This window comes from Rhinoderma darwinii, chromosome 4 (assembly GCF_050947455.1).
Source record: "Rhinoderma darwinii isolate aRhiDar2 chromosome 4, aRhiDar2.hap1, whole genome shotgun sequence".
NCBI classification, from domain to species: Eukaryota; Metazoa; Chordata; class Amphibia; order Anura; family Rhinodermatidae; genus Rhinoderma; species Rhinoderma darwinii.
This window is the reverse complement of record NC_134690.1, coordinates 398011902-398026726: the sequence shown is the minus strand read 5'-3', so window position 1 is coordinate 398026726 and position 14825 is coordinate 398011902. Positions and strand designations below refer to the sequence as shown.

The 14825-nt window shown below is 42.6% G+C and overlaps 1 protein-coding gene across 3 annotated transcripts in view; it reads left to right on the top strand.

The window, feature by feature from the left end:
- The window catches only part of ITPKB (inositol-trisphosphate 3-kinase B), a 100791-nt gene extending 89776 nt beyond the window's left edge, over positions 1–11015 (top strand). For 2 of the 3 annotated variants that reach the window (XM_075863422.1, XM_075863423.1), the window contains one exon: positions 10051–11015. In XM_075863422.1, the coding sequence (XP_075719537.1) occupies positions 10051–10266 (216 nt within the window). In that variant the 3' untranslated portion in view covers positions 10267–11015. Of the gene's footprint in view, positions 1–453; positions 528–10050 lie in introns of those variants that run through there. The other variant, XM_075863424.1, reaches the window with a different exon arrangement.
- Positions 11016–14825: the final 3810 nt, after the last annotated feature.

Below are 14825 nucleotides of genomic sequence, written 5' to 3'. Positions count from 1 at the left end.
TTTTCTTACGTTGCAGTTCCGTGTGACATCCGTTTACGGTGCGCGTCTGCGTTCTTACGCGACTATGTCATCCGTATCTCACGCGTTTTTTCCATCCGCAAAAAAAACGTAAGGAGGTGTTTTTCTTTTTCTCATCATTTCTTTAGCAACAGTTGCGTGAATCCCGGCCAGCACACGGATGTGCGTCCGTGTGCTGTCCGTTATTTTCACGCACCCATTGACTTCAATGGGTGCGTGATGCGCAAAAAACGCACAAGTATAGGACATACAGTGAGATTCACGCAGCGGACGCACGCCTGAAAAACACTGAATATCAGAAAGGCCCCATTGAATTGCATAGGTCCGTGTCACAGAACTCCTGCCACTTGTAATGTTCTTGACCGAGGAGCTGACGCTCGGTGGTGGAATGCAGATTGCGTCAGCCCCCGACTTTCAGCAACCCGTATTTTACAGGGTCTTACTCTGCTGGCTTAGCAACAAGAGGAAATATTGTCTAAGTCGATAAAAATGAGAACTCTGTCCAGGACCCGATGCTTGTTTATACGGAGGACGAGATAATATTCCCCAGCGTCTCGGAGATGTGGGACGTTTTCTCCGGATTCTGCCAGGACACTCGTCCCTTCAGAGGATTTCAGGGGTCATCTAAAGTCATCATCTCCCATGGAGAGGAATTCTACAAAGTCCTGAGCTCCCCGAAGATGGAATATTCCAGCGAGGCCACGGCGGCGGCGCAGGCAACAATCGCTGGTTTCTTTGAAAAATTTGCCATAAAGGGAACATTTGCGGAGAAAAGTCAAACACTTTAGGGCTTGTTCACGTGACGGAATTGCGGACGGAAAAAACGCAGCAGAATACAGTAGCAGCAAAGTGGAGATTAAACAAATCCCATCCACGCGCTGCGAAAATTTCCGACCAGAAATTGACCTGCGGTGCGTAACAAAATACGCACCATTTTCTGCAGCAATTCCGTTGTGTGGACAAGCCCTAACACTTTAGGGTATGTTCACACGCACTGTTTTCAGACGTAATTCTGGCGTTTTATGCCTCGAAAAAACGCCTCTAATACGCCCACAAACATCTGCCCATTGCTTTCAATGGGTTTTAGGATGTTCTGTTCCCACGAGGTGTAATTTTACGCGTCGCTGTCAAAATACGGCGCGTAAAAAGACGCCTGCGAAAAAGAAGTGCAGGTCACTTCTTCGGACGTTTTTGTAGCCGTTTCTCATTGACTCCATTGAAAAACAGCTCCAATTACGTCCGTAATGGACGCCGCGAAAAACGCTCCGTATTTTCAGACATTTTTGGTCACTGCGTGTGAACATAGCCTTACTGGAATAGTAAATAAGAAGATGTCCTGTTAGGACAAGGCTATCTTGCTGTGCTGCCATTTCGTATCATTGCCATCTTCTTGGGAAAGCTGGGTCATGACCAATATGTTCGCCAGTGCATATTCCACAGGGGTTGTCACCCTGCTTTTCTGGACCCCAGAGAGCAAATCTGCCCAGTTATGCAGAGATATGGATCAAGGAATAGATTGTTTCATATACCTATAATCGACAGGTTTTCCATTCAGAAACTTGGAAAAGCTGGGTGACCAGGCCAGTAGGTGACGTGGAGGCTGCCAATTGTCAACCAGCTTTTCCAGAAAATTATAAAACCAACATCATAATGTGAAGTCATTTTGCAGCACGGACTGTAATGTCTGCCATTGTGTTCTTCTGACTGACGTGTTAGTGGCCGCATGACAGCCCACAAAACTGTCATTTATAAGCAGCGTTCACCCTCTAAAAAGGCCAAGAAGTTCATTTATAATATTTCTGGTAAAACTGGATGGCAACCAATATGCCTGTCATTATGACCTCTACATGGCTTGACACTCAGCTTTCCTAGACTCCTGAATGTTATGCAGTGAAGTTGGAGCAGGGGGTGTAATGCCGCATACATAGATAGACGACTCAAGATTTATATTTTATTTGAAGGAACACGCCACACAACCTCAGGGCACAATAGATTATTTTGCCACATAAGGCCCCATGCACACGACCGTATTTTCCATCCGTAAATACGGATCCGTAGTCATTTATAGTCATCTGTAAATCATCCGCATATACGGAAGGGTGTCAGTGAATACGGTCTGTAATGCATCCGTATTTACCAATCCCCTGCCCGATGCACATCCGTAGCCGTCCGTAATTATGGAAGCGCCTATAGACTTCTATGGACAAAAAAAGGAAATGTTCTATCATTTCTACGGCACGGACACCCATTCGTAAAAATACGGAAAGGTGTCCGTAGCCTATAGAAATAAATGGGTCCTTAATTACGGATGAAAAATACGGTCATGTGCATGGGGCCTTACACACATTTTTGGGCATTACTGGCCCTTCCACGGTCGCCTTATGGGAATTGTATAGGTCTGCACACCCGAAGCCCTACAGGTCGTGTTACCCAGAATTCCCCGGGTTCGGAAATGATGGAAAACCTCTGAACCTTCCTCCACGTTCCGTTCCTCGTCTCGGCAGGTGGCGGCGGTTGGAGAAGGGACTTTTCATTCTCGGTTTGCTGCAGGGAGGCTGAGGGCAGAACTCTGCTCTTTACATCCTTATATGATATCATTTCTGTACCATCTGTTTGCTCATATAACTTGTACCTGGAAAGGTAAATATCCCACCGCGTGCACCTCACCATGGCATGCAGGACTTGGCACTAGAGTCTTTGGCACAGGCTGGCACGGCTTAGATCATGAAATGGTATATGTGTCCAGGCTGAATTGTAACCAGACATTTCAGTCAGAACATATTGGGCAGATATAAGATTGTATGTTCTGGATCATTATATAGTGACTGCCACCTAGAACAGCAGGCATTATGGGAATAGAGGGTACCGGAGCATTACAGACATTTATTGTACCAATTCATCACCTAAACTTTGGGCCAAAAATACATTACTGACATTTGGGGTTTCACAGCAGTTCTGACACATCTGGTCATAAATTCAGGTAAAAATGTTGGTTCTAGAGCATTACTAATACTTGGGTTCTAGAACAATACTAACACTTAGGTTCTAGAGTATTACTACTAATACTCAGGTTCTAGAACATTACTAATACTCAGGTTCCATAACATTACTAATACTCGGGTTTCTAGAACAATACTAACACTTAGGTTCTAGAGTATTACTACTACTTGGGTTCTAGAACATTACTACTACTAATACTTGGGTTCTAGAACATTACTAATGCTCAGGTTCTATAACATTACTAATACTTGGGTTTCTAGAACAATAGTAACACTTAGGTTCTGGAGCATTACTACTACTACTTGGGTTCTAGAACATTACTAATGCTCAGGTTTCTAGAACAATACCAACGCTTAGGTTCTGGAGCATTACTACTACTTGGGTTCTAGAATATTACGAATACTTTGGTTCTAGAACATTATCACTACTTGGGTTCTAGAACACTATTTAAACATGAGTTCTAGAACAATACTACTACTACTTGTGGTCTAGAACATTAGTAATACTCGGGTGCTAGAACAATACTACATGCATTCTAGAACATTACGTCTTCTGTTCTAGAGCACTACTTAAACTTGGGTTCTAGAACATTATGATGAATACTTGGGTTCTAGATCATTACGGCTCCTTGAGTTCTAGAGCATTACTGGTTCTTGTGGTTCTGGACCATTACTGATCATTGCAGTTCAAGATTAGTTTCGGGCTCTAGCTCTTTACTGACACTTGAGGTTCCAGGACATTATTGATACTGAGCATTACTGATACCTAGAACATTTGGGATTGTAAAGCAGTACATATATAAGCTATTCCGGAGTAATACTGACATTTATACATGTAGACCATGGTGAACATTTTTGCTTTTTGGGAATCACTGATACTTGGGCTTTGTTAAGCAAAATTAACATACAGGGTTCCAATAGTGTTAGGGTATGTTCACACGGCCTATTTACGGACGTAAATCGGGCGTTTTTGCCCCGAATTACGCCCGAAAATAGCGCCTCAATAGCGCTGACAAACATCTGCCCATTGAAAGCAATGGGCATACGTTTGTCTGTTCACACGAGGCGTATATTTACGCGCCGCTGTCAAATGACGGCGCGTAAATTGACGCCCGCGTAGAAGAAGTGACCTGTCACTTCTTTGGCCGTAATTGGAGCCGCTATTCATTGACTCCAATGAATAGCAGCGCTAATTACGGCCGTAATTGACGCGGCGTTCAAGCGCCTGCACATGCCGGTACGGCTGAAATTACGGGGATGTTTTCAGGCTGAAACATCCCCGTAATTTCAGCCGTTACGGACGCTGCAGTGTGAACATACCCTTAATGACATGAGTTGAGGAGCGTTTTTGACATTGAGGGAATGTTCACACGGAGTGTTTTCTGGCGTATTTTGGGGCGTAAAATAGTCAAGTATTTACAAATGTATGTAACCCGTGAATTATTGTTTGAAGTGGACATATATATATAACGTTGCAGATCTGCTTGTGGCTCGGCTTCTATTGGTCGTGGTTATTACGTGTCTAGTGTTTCCTCGCAGAAGCTTCGTCTTTTTTCGGCTGTTGTTCGGTTAATCGTGCGGTTTGGGTGTTTGAACTTCTAGTGCGGAGGTCGGTGTTTTATTGACTACAGGGAGCCGCTAAATATGGTCTTTGTTTGAACACAATATATCTTAATCTTTTCTTTATGACTCATTTATTATACGACAAAGGTCTTATTATCTATTTATAAGCGTTAATAGTTTTTATGCCGGTTGCCACAAGAGCGAGCGCGGCGCCAAGTACATTAGCTTAGGGGATAGCAGGATTTAGAGAAGAATTAGGAACTGGAGAAAGAGCAAATTGACTTAATTGGTCAGGTCCTGAAAATGTGTCTCTTTATTATTTTTGGACTGATTTAGGGTTATTTTATGTCTTTTCTCCATTCACATCCAGAGCTGCTTTCAAAATTGAGCTGGTTGTCCTTGGAAACAGACAGCAGTTTAGCTCCGCCCACTGTCATACATGCAAACATCTTAACTCTTAAGGGTATGTTCACACGCACTAATTACGGACGTAATTCGGGCGTTTTTGCCCCGAATTACGTCCGAAAATAGCGCCTCGATAGCGCTGACAAACATCTGCCCATTGAAAGGCGTATATTTACGCGCCGCTGTCAAATGACGGCGCGTAAATAGACGCCCGCGTCAAAGAAGTGACCTGTCACTTCTTTGGCCGTAATTGGAGCCGTTATTCATTGTCTCCAATGACAAGCAGCGCCAATTACGTCCGTAATGGACGCGGCGTTCAAGCGCCTGCACATGCCGTTACGGCTGAAATTACGGGGATGTTTTCAGGCGGAAACATCCCCATAATTTCAGCCGTTACGGACGCCCTCGTGTGAACATACCCTTAGGGTATGTGCGCACGTAGTGACCAAAAACGTCTGAAAATACGGAGCTGTTTTCAAGGGAAAACAGCCCCTGATTTTCAGACGTTTTTTTGAGCAACTCGCGTTTTTCACTGCGTTTTTTTACGTCCGTTTTTGGAGCTGTTTTCATTGGAGTCTATGAGAAAACGGCTCCAAAAACGTCCAAAGAAGTGTCCTGCATATAATGTATAGAAGTGTCCTGCATATAACGTATATAAGTGTCCTGCATATAATGTATATAAGTGTCCTGCATATAATGTATAGAAGTGTCCTGCATATAATGTATAGAAGTGTCCCGCATATAATGTATATAAGTGTCCCGCATATAATGTATATAAGTGTCCTGCATATAATGTATAGAAGTGTCCTGCATATAATGTATAGAAGTGTCCTGCATATAACGTATATAAGTGTCCTGCATATAATGTATATAAGTGTCCTGCATATAATGTATATAAGTGCCCCGCATATAATGTATATAAGTGTCCTGCATATAATGTATATAAGTGTCCTGCATATAATGTATATAAGTGTCCTGCATATAATGTATACAAGTGTCCCGCATATAATGTATATAAGTGTCCCGCATATAATGTATACAAGTGTCCCGCATATAATGTATATAAGTGTCCTGCATATAATGTATATAAGTGTCCCGCATATAATGTATATAAGTGTCCCGCATATAATGTATATAAGTGTCCCACATATCATGTATATAAGTGTCCCGCATATAATGTATAGAAGTGTCCTGCATATAATGTATAGAAGTGTCCTGCATATAATGTATATAAGTGTCCTGCATATAATGTATATAAGCGTCCCGCATATAATGTATAGAAGTGTCCTGCATATAATGTATATAAGTGTCCCGCATATAATGTATATAAGTGTCCTGCATATAATGTATAGAAGTGTCCCGCATATAATGTATATAAGTGTCCTGCATATAATGTATATAAGTGTCCCGCATATAATGTATATAAGTGTCCTGCATATAATGTATAGAAGTGTCCCGCATATAATGTATAGAAGTGTCCCGCATATAATGTATATAAGTGTCCCGCATATAATATATATAAGTGTCCCGCATATAATGTATAGAAGTGTCCCGCATATAATGTATATAAGTGTCCCGCATATAATGTATATAAGTGTCCCGCATATAATGTATACAAGTGTCCCGCATATAATGTATAGAAGTGTCCCGCATATAATGTATAGAAGTGTCCCGCATATAATGTATAGAAGTGTCCTGCATATAATGTATAGAAGTGTCCCGCATATAATGTATAGAAGTGTCCCGCATATAATGTATAGAAGTGTCCCGCATATAATGTATAGAAGTGTCCCGCATATAATGTATAGAAGTGTCCCGCGTATAATGTATAGAAGTGTCCCGCATATAATGTATATAAGTGTCTCGCATATAATATATATAAGTGTCCCGCATATAATGTATAGAAGTGTCCCGCATATAATGTATATAAGTGTCCCGCGTATAATGTATATAAGTGTCCCGCGTATAATGTATATAAGTGTCCCGCATATAATGTATATAAGTGTCCCGCATATAATGTATATAAGTGTCCTGCATATAATGTATATAAGTGTGCTGCATATAATGTATATAAGTGTCCTGCATATAATGTATATAAGTGTCCCGCATATAATGTATAGAAGTGTCCCGCATATAATGTATAGAAGTGTCCTGCATATAATGTATAGAAGTGTCCCGCATATAATGTATAGAAGTGTCCCGCGTATAATGTATAGAAGTGTCCCGCATATAATGTATATAAGTGTCCCGCATATAATGTATATAAGTGTCCCGCATATAATATATATAAGTGTCCCGCATATAATGTATAGAAGTGTCCCGCATATAATGTATAGAAGTGTCCCGCATATAATGTATAGAAGTGTCCCGCATATAATGTATATAAGTGTCCCGCATATAATGTATATAAGTGTCCCGCATATAATATATATAAGTGTCCCGCATATAATGTATAGAAGTGTCCCGCATATAATGTATATAAGTGTCCCGCATATAATGTATATAAGTGTCCCGCATATAATGTATATAAGCGTCCCGCATATAATGTATATAAGTGTCCCGCATATAATGTATAGAAGTGTCCCGCATATAATGTATATAAGTGTCCCGCATATAATGTATATAAGTGTCCCGCATATAATGTATAGAAGTGTCCCGCATATAATGTATAGAAGTGTCCCGCATATAATGTATAGAAGTGTCCCGCATATAATGTATAGAAGTGTCCCGCATATAATGTATAGAAGTGTCCCGCATATAATGTATATAAGTGTCCTGCATATAATGTATAGAAGTGTCCCGCATATAATGTATATAAGTGTCCCGCATATAATGTATATAAGCGTCCCGCATATAATGTATAGAAGCGTCCCGCATATAATGTATATAAGTGTCCCGCATATAATGTATATAAGTGTCCCGCATATAATGTATATAAGTGTCCTGCACTTCTTTTGACGAGGCAGTCATTTTACGCGTCGTCTGTTGACAGCTGTCAAACGACGACGCGTAAATGACAGGTTGTCTGCACAGAACGTCGGCAAACCCTTTCAAATGAATGGGCAGATGTTTGCCGACGTATTGGAGCCGTATTTTTAGACGTAAAACGAGGCATAATACGCCTCGTTTACGTCTGAAAATAGGTCGTGTGAACCCAGCCTAAGGCTCTGTTCACACGCTGAGTCAAAAACGTCTGAAAATACGGAGCTGTTTTAAAGGGAATTTTTTAAAGCCACTCGCGATTTTCGCGGCGTATTTTACGGTCGTTTATGGAGCTTTTTTCACAAGTCTATGAAAAACGGCTCCAAAAACATCCCAAGAAGTGACCGGCACTTCTTTTTCGCGGCCGCTTTTCAAGACGCCCGCGTAAAAAAACGGCCCATCGGAACAGATCTACTTTTTTCCCATTGAACTCAATCGGCAGATGTTTGGAGGCGTTCTTCTTCCGATTTTTTTGGCCGTGTTTCGGGCGTTTACGGCCCGAAAAACGTCAGAAAATAGGCCGTGTGAACATACCCTAACTGTATAACAGTTCCCAGAATGCACTGCTCTGCATCGGGGCGCACACAAAAATATAGGGCCTTATAGCAAGACACAGAAATTGCACCACCCCCACTGAGAGCTCTACGCAGTCATAAAGTTACATGATAAGATTCTAGCTGCCTGGATCCACCACTAGGGGGAGCTCTCTACATATGGATTTATACGGTTAGCATTAAATTTAATGTAGACAGCATGAAGTCTCCCCGACATTTGTGATGATGATAATAGGGTGTTCCCACGTTTACTGCTGCTGGTATATTATACGACCAGTGATTATTTTAAAGGGGTATTCCAGTTTTTTGCAAATTAATGATATTTTTTGTACATTTAAGTTATCCAATTTTCGAATATACTTTCTGTATTAATTCCTCATGGTTTTCAAGATCTCTGCTTGCTGTTATTCAGTAGGAACATTCTTTGTTTACTTCCAGTAGATAAAGTTCTGTCCATGGTCATGTGATGGACACACAGGTGCTGGGATCGTTACATGGTCATGTGATGGACACACTGGTGCTGGGATCGATACATGGTCATGTGATGGACACACAGGCGCCCGGCTCATTACACGGTCATGTGATGGACACACAGGTGCACGGCTCGTTACAGGGTCATGTGATGGACACACAGGTGCTGGGATCGTTACAGGGTCATGTGATGGACACACAGGTGCACGGCTCGTTACAGGGTCATGTGATGGACACACAGGTGCACGGCTTGCTAGAAGATACAGCTCTGATACACATACTGTAACTGTAACAAGCCGTGCACCTGTGTGTCCATCGTATGACCATGCACAGAACTTTACCACTGGCAGTAAACAATGAATGTTCCTACTGAATACCAGCAAGCAGAGATCTTGAAAACCGTGAGGAATTAATATAGAAAGTACATTGGAAAACGGTATAACTTTTAATTGTACCATAAATGAACGTGTATTTGCTGAAAGTGACCCCTTTAACTAGGACTGCAGGGGGCATATAATAAGAAAGTTAAGAAGCTTCGTAAATTTTATACTTTACTTATTTTATTCTGCTTTTTAGTTATTATATGTATTTTTCTCTATTCACATCCAGAGCTGCATTTAGAATTCTGATTCCTCTTAGGTTTCTCTATGCTCGAGGGCACGTGACATAACCTTAACAATGCCTTGCAAACAGGAGTCACACACCGTATCACATGATCCTCTTCAGTGCTGCTGACTGGCTGAAAGGGATCATGTGATAGAACATGTGACTCCATGGAACCAGGAAGTGGGTTTTTTGGCACTGTTGGGGGCTATTTGTGTGTAACTAAACCTACTAATATAATATAACTCTATCAGGGTGTAATGCTGATGTCCTTATTTTAAAAGGTCCGTCACAGTCACAGGTTCTCTTTACATTTTGGCGGGAGCCTACTTTAAAAGTGGAGATCCCCTTTAAATAGGCCCAGGCGGTTGGGTGGGAACATGAATGGTTGTGACCACACAGATGGCTCTATTATGATACCAGCCATGTAAACCCTCCTTGTGTTTCCCCCGCAGGTCATCGGAAGCTCCCTGCTTTTTATCCACGACAAGAGGGAACAAGCCAAGGTCTGGATGATCGACTTTGGAAAAACCACCCCATTACCGGAAGGTCAAGAGCTGAACCACCGGAAATCCTGGGTAGAAGGGAACCGCGAGGACGGCTACTTGTGCGGACTGGATAATTTGATAGACATCCTCAAAGAGATGGCAAACGAGACGGATGCCAATTAACCGGGCGGGGGAGGGGGTCATCTTTCTCCTGACCGACGCTCCATGAATGCACTACAGGACGTTTATAGGGACCACCCGCATACGGATACTGGAAACCCCGCGGTCCACCCTCTTTCCGTAATAGGGTTGATAAAGACCTATTTTTATATTGAGGCCGTGATCGGAGACATTTTTTGTAAATACTTGCCAGAACAAAGAGACTTTTTTTTTTTTTTTTAACCAGAACATTCTATAGACTAGCAGGCGACTGTATATTCCGAGCAGCTTTTCTACGCGTCGCCGTCTTTTTATCTTTATCATTACTGGTATTAACTCGTATCCTTAAAGTAACACCCGCCAGCGCTACACAATGGAAGGCGCCATTTTTATTCCCCGAGCTGATATTCGTGAGAGTGCGACCTATTAATTAAGGCGTAGGGGCGGCTCCCAATATCTTTTCCTGGCCCTATAATGTCAGACGTTAATCAATGGATCGACCCCTTTTTTTAAGAATATTGGTACGGCCCACTAAAATGGTGGCTTCCATTGTCTGTAGGTTTACCGTCCCGTGGTATAAAGGCGGGCCTGGCCCTTTATATGCTTCGCCAGGTTGTGTGGCCTTGGCCTGATCTCTCTATTTAAAACATTATCATTAGATTGTAAGCTCTTTGGATCGTTCACCACATTATAGAAGTGCGCGGGGCTGTGTTCGCTGTATAAATTCCCAGTCAGAGCTAAACTTAAAGGGCAATTACAGTCAAATGTCAGAACACTTTTTCCTTTTTAGTTCCATATTCTTGTCCTTAGGGGGCAGTATAGATATTCAGCTCAGGGCGTCGGCTGTTGTGAGCCAGTAATGCTCTCAAAACAGTTGTCACGTCCCTTCCCCCGCTCCTCTTGCAAGCCTAACGTGCAGTACTCAGCAGGGGGCGACAATGAGCACAGGAGAAAACTCCTCCCATTTTAAAGAGGATGGGAAATCTGTTCTCCACCCGAGGCATGATGGGAGGTAAATTCAGAATGAAGAAAAAGGTTTGAAGGAAAATCTTTTTGAAATCGATCCTTATCATGTGACTCAGGAAGGATTTGTGGTTAAATCAGCAGTGAATGGAGTTGCCCTTTAAGAGGCCTCTTTTTATAATAGTGTTTCTGTTGTGACCACCCCATCCGTCCGTCACCTGGCCCTTGTCATACCAAAAGGCCTTCTGGGTAATCTGACTTCAATGGTGGAAAATTACGCTTTGGTGATTCTATTTTTGTGCCGTTGCTATAATTGCGCAAGGAGGAAGCTGAGAGTGATAGTACAGCGCGTAGTTCAGTGCAGCGAGTCAGGCACTAGTAAGACTCGGCTCGGTTTATTTTATTCCCAATGGATCCAAAAAGTTTGGGCCCAAAAAAGTTTTTAATATAACTTTAAGAAAAAAAAACAAAAAACGTAAAAAATTATTTTTTTATATTTTTTTTTTATTAAGGTCGACAAACGACACCTTTTTTTTTTTAACATAAAGTGTCCAATTCTCCAGTCATTCCCTTCACCTCAACGAAACTGAAACACAAAAATTGCAGAAAAATAAACCAAAAACCAAAATGCAAATGGTGACCGAATGGATCGAAACGTCACCGCTGTCCGCAACACGTCACAATATAGATCTACATGAAAAGCTGAGTAAGGCCCCATCCACATGGCGTTTGTGCTCTCCGCCAGGCGTATACGCTTTTTTATAAAAATCCTCATATGTCGGTATACGGTTCTGTCCGTTTTTTTACCTAAAAAAAATTCGTATACAGTCAGCGGATAGCGCAAACGTGATGTGAGTGGGGCCCAACTTTCCATATCCTTTGCTTCAGGATCTTTGTGCTCATTGTGTCTTATTTCATACCGTTCTCTCCATTCACATCCAAAGCAGCTTTCAAAAGAGTGTTGATTGCTCTTGGAGGCAGACAGCGTTTTAGCCCCACCCCATGTCGGACATGTGACCTATGATTCAGCTCGGTGTAACTGTTCCTCTCTGGTAACAGGAAAGCAACCAGGAGAATTTTTGATTTAGCTTCGGATGTGAATAGAGAAAACACTGTATATCTGAATGGAGAATAAAGTGTTTTGAGCAGCGACTCCCTCTAGATTTTAACCTGTACAATGTTGTAAATTGTTGTTCAAAAGCAGAGTTTTCCTTTAAAGAAAATTTCCAGCCTTGACCATTTTATTTTTTATCTAAATAGGTCAAACATTTCAGTTCAGAGCGGTTTTCCTGATACAGAGCTCCAAATCCCCTGCATAGACATAGAACTACAATTCTGTCTGCCTGCAGCCACCACTAGAGGGAGCTTAGGAACTTGCTGTATACTGTTTACATATTGAACTCAATAATAACACAATGTGCAGTGAGCTCCCCCTAGTGGTGGCTGCAGGTAGACAGAATATTAGCTCGATGTCTATGCAGGGGATTTGGAGCTCTGTAACAGAAAAACGGAGCTCTGACCATATAGAGATATAATTAAAAAATTCATCAGCACAGAATGGTTTCATAAGATGGACGTTCACTTAAATGGGTTGTTTTGGTTTTAGCTAATTAATTTTTTTTTTGTATAATTAAAAGTTATACAAATTACCAATATTGTTGTATATTGATTCCTTGTGCTTTTTACGATCTCTGCTTGCTGTTATTCAGTAGGGAGATTCATTGCTTACTTCTAGTGGATAACATTTTTTCCATGGTCATGTGATGGACACAGGTGCTGGGATCGTTACAGGGTCATGTGATGGACACACAGGTGCTGGAATCATTACATGGTCATGTGATGACACCCAGGTGCTAGGATCGTTACAGGGTCATATGATGGACACAGGTGCTGGGATCGGTACAGGGTCATGTGATGGACACACAGGTGCTGGAAGCATTACATGGTCATGTGATGACACCCAGGTGCAAGGATCGTTACAGGGTCATGTGATGGACACACAGGTGCACGGCTCGTTACAGGGTCATGTGATGCACACACAGGTGCACAGCTCGTTACAGGGTCATGTGATGCACACACAGGAGCTGGGATTGTTACAGGGTCATGTGATGCACACACAGGTGCTGGGATCGTTACAGGGTCATGTGATGCACACACAGGAGCTGGGATTGTTACAGGGTCATGTGATGCACACACAGGAGCTGGGATTGTTACAGGGTCATGGGATGGACACACAGGTGCTGGGATCGTTACAGGGTCATGTGATTGACAAACAGGTGCACGGCTTGTTACAAGACAGCTCTGATACACATACTGTAATGAAACGTGCACCTGTGTGTCCATCACATGACCATGGACAAAATAAAATTTTATCCACTAGAAGTAAACATTGAATGTTCCTACTGAATAACAGCAAGCAGAGATCTTGAAACCCGTAAGGAAATAATACAGAAAGTTTATTGGAAAATTGTATGACTTTTAATGATATAAAAAATAACATTAATTTGCTAAAAGCAGACGACCCCTTCAAAGGTTTTTGCTCACATCTACTACTCAAGAAGTCGGGGAAGCGAAAGAGCAATAAAATATTTTATGGCAGTTTTACGACCGTGTTATTACGACTTGAAACATTTCCCATAACGAGTAAGGCTGGGTTCACAAGTGGCGGAATTTCACTTAAATTCCGCTGCGGACACTCCGCAGCGTTAATCCGCAGCGGAGCCGTTTGTCCATTGACTTACACTTTAATTTAGCAGTGTTCGTTTAGACGAGGCGTAAAATTCCGCTGCGGAGCATAGGCTGCGGAGCGGAATTTGGTGTCCGCAGCATGCTCTGTCTGTTGCGGAGCAGTGGCGGACTCATGGCGGAATTTCTCCATTGACTTCAATGGAGAGTCAAAATTCCGCAATGAAATCCGCAGATGTTATGTGTGCTGCGGAGCGTATTGGTTTTTTAGCATGACATTTCTTCATTCTGGCTGGACCTATGTATTTCTAGGTCTACAGCCAGACTGAGGAAGTCAATGGGGCTCCCGTAATGACGGGAGCGTTGCTAGGAGACGTCTGTAAATAGTCACTGTCCAGGGTGCTGAAAGAGTTACGCGATCGGCAGTAACTGTTTCTGCACCCGGGACAGTGACTACCGATCTCAATATACATGTATCTGTAAAAAAACATATAAGTTCATACTTACCGAGAACTCCCTGCGTCTGTCTCCAGTCCGGCCTCCCAGGATGACGTTTCAGTGTAAGTGACGGCTGCAGCCAATCACAGGCCAAGCACAGGCTGCAGCGGTCACATGGACTGGCGCGTCATCCAGGGAGGTCGGGCTGGATGCCGAAAGAGGGACGCGTCACCAAGACAACGGCCGGTAAGTATGAAATTCGTTCACTTTCACTAGGGAAAGTGCTGTCCCTTCTCTCTATCCTGCACTGATAGGGAGAAGGGAAGCACTTTTCCCGCAGTCCGCAGCAGCTAGTCCGCATCAATTTACTGCACATTTTGTGCAGATCCGCAGCAGAATCTGCAACGCAGATTCAGTGCGGCATTGATGCGGACAGTTGCGGAGGAAATCCGCCACGTGTGGTCATGCCCTAATTAGGATCAGTCCTGACCATTTTC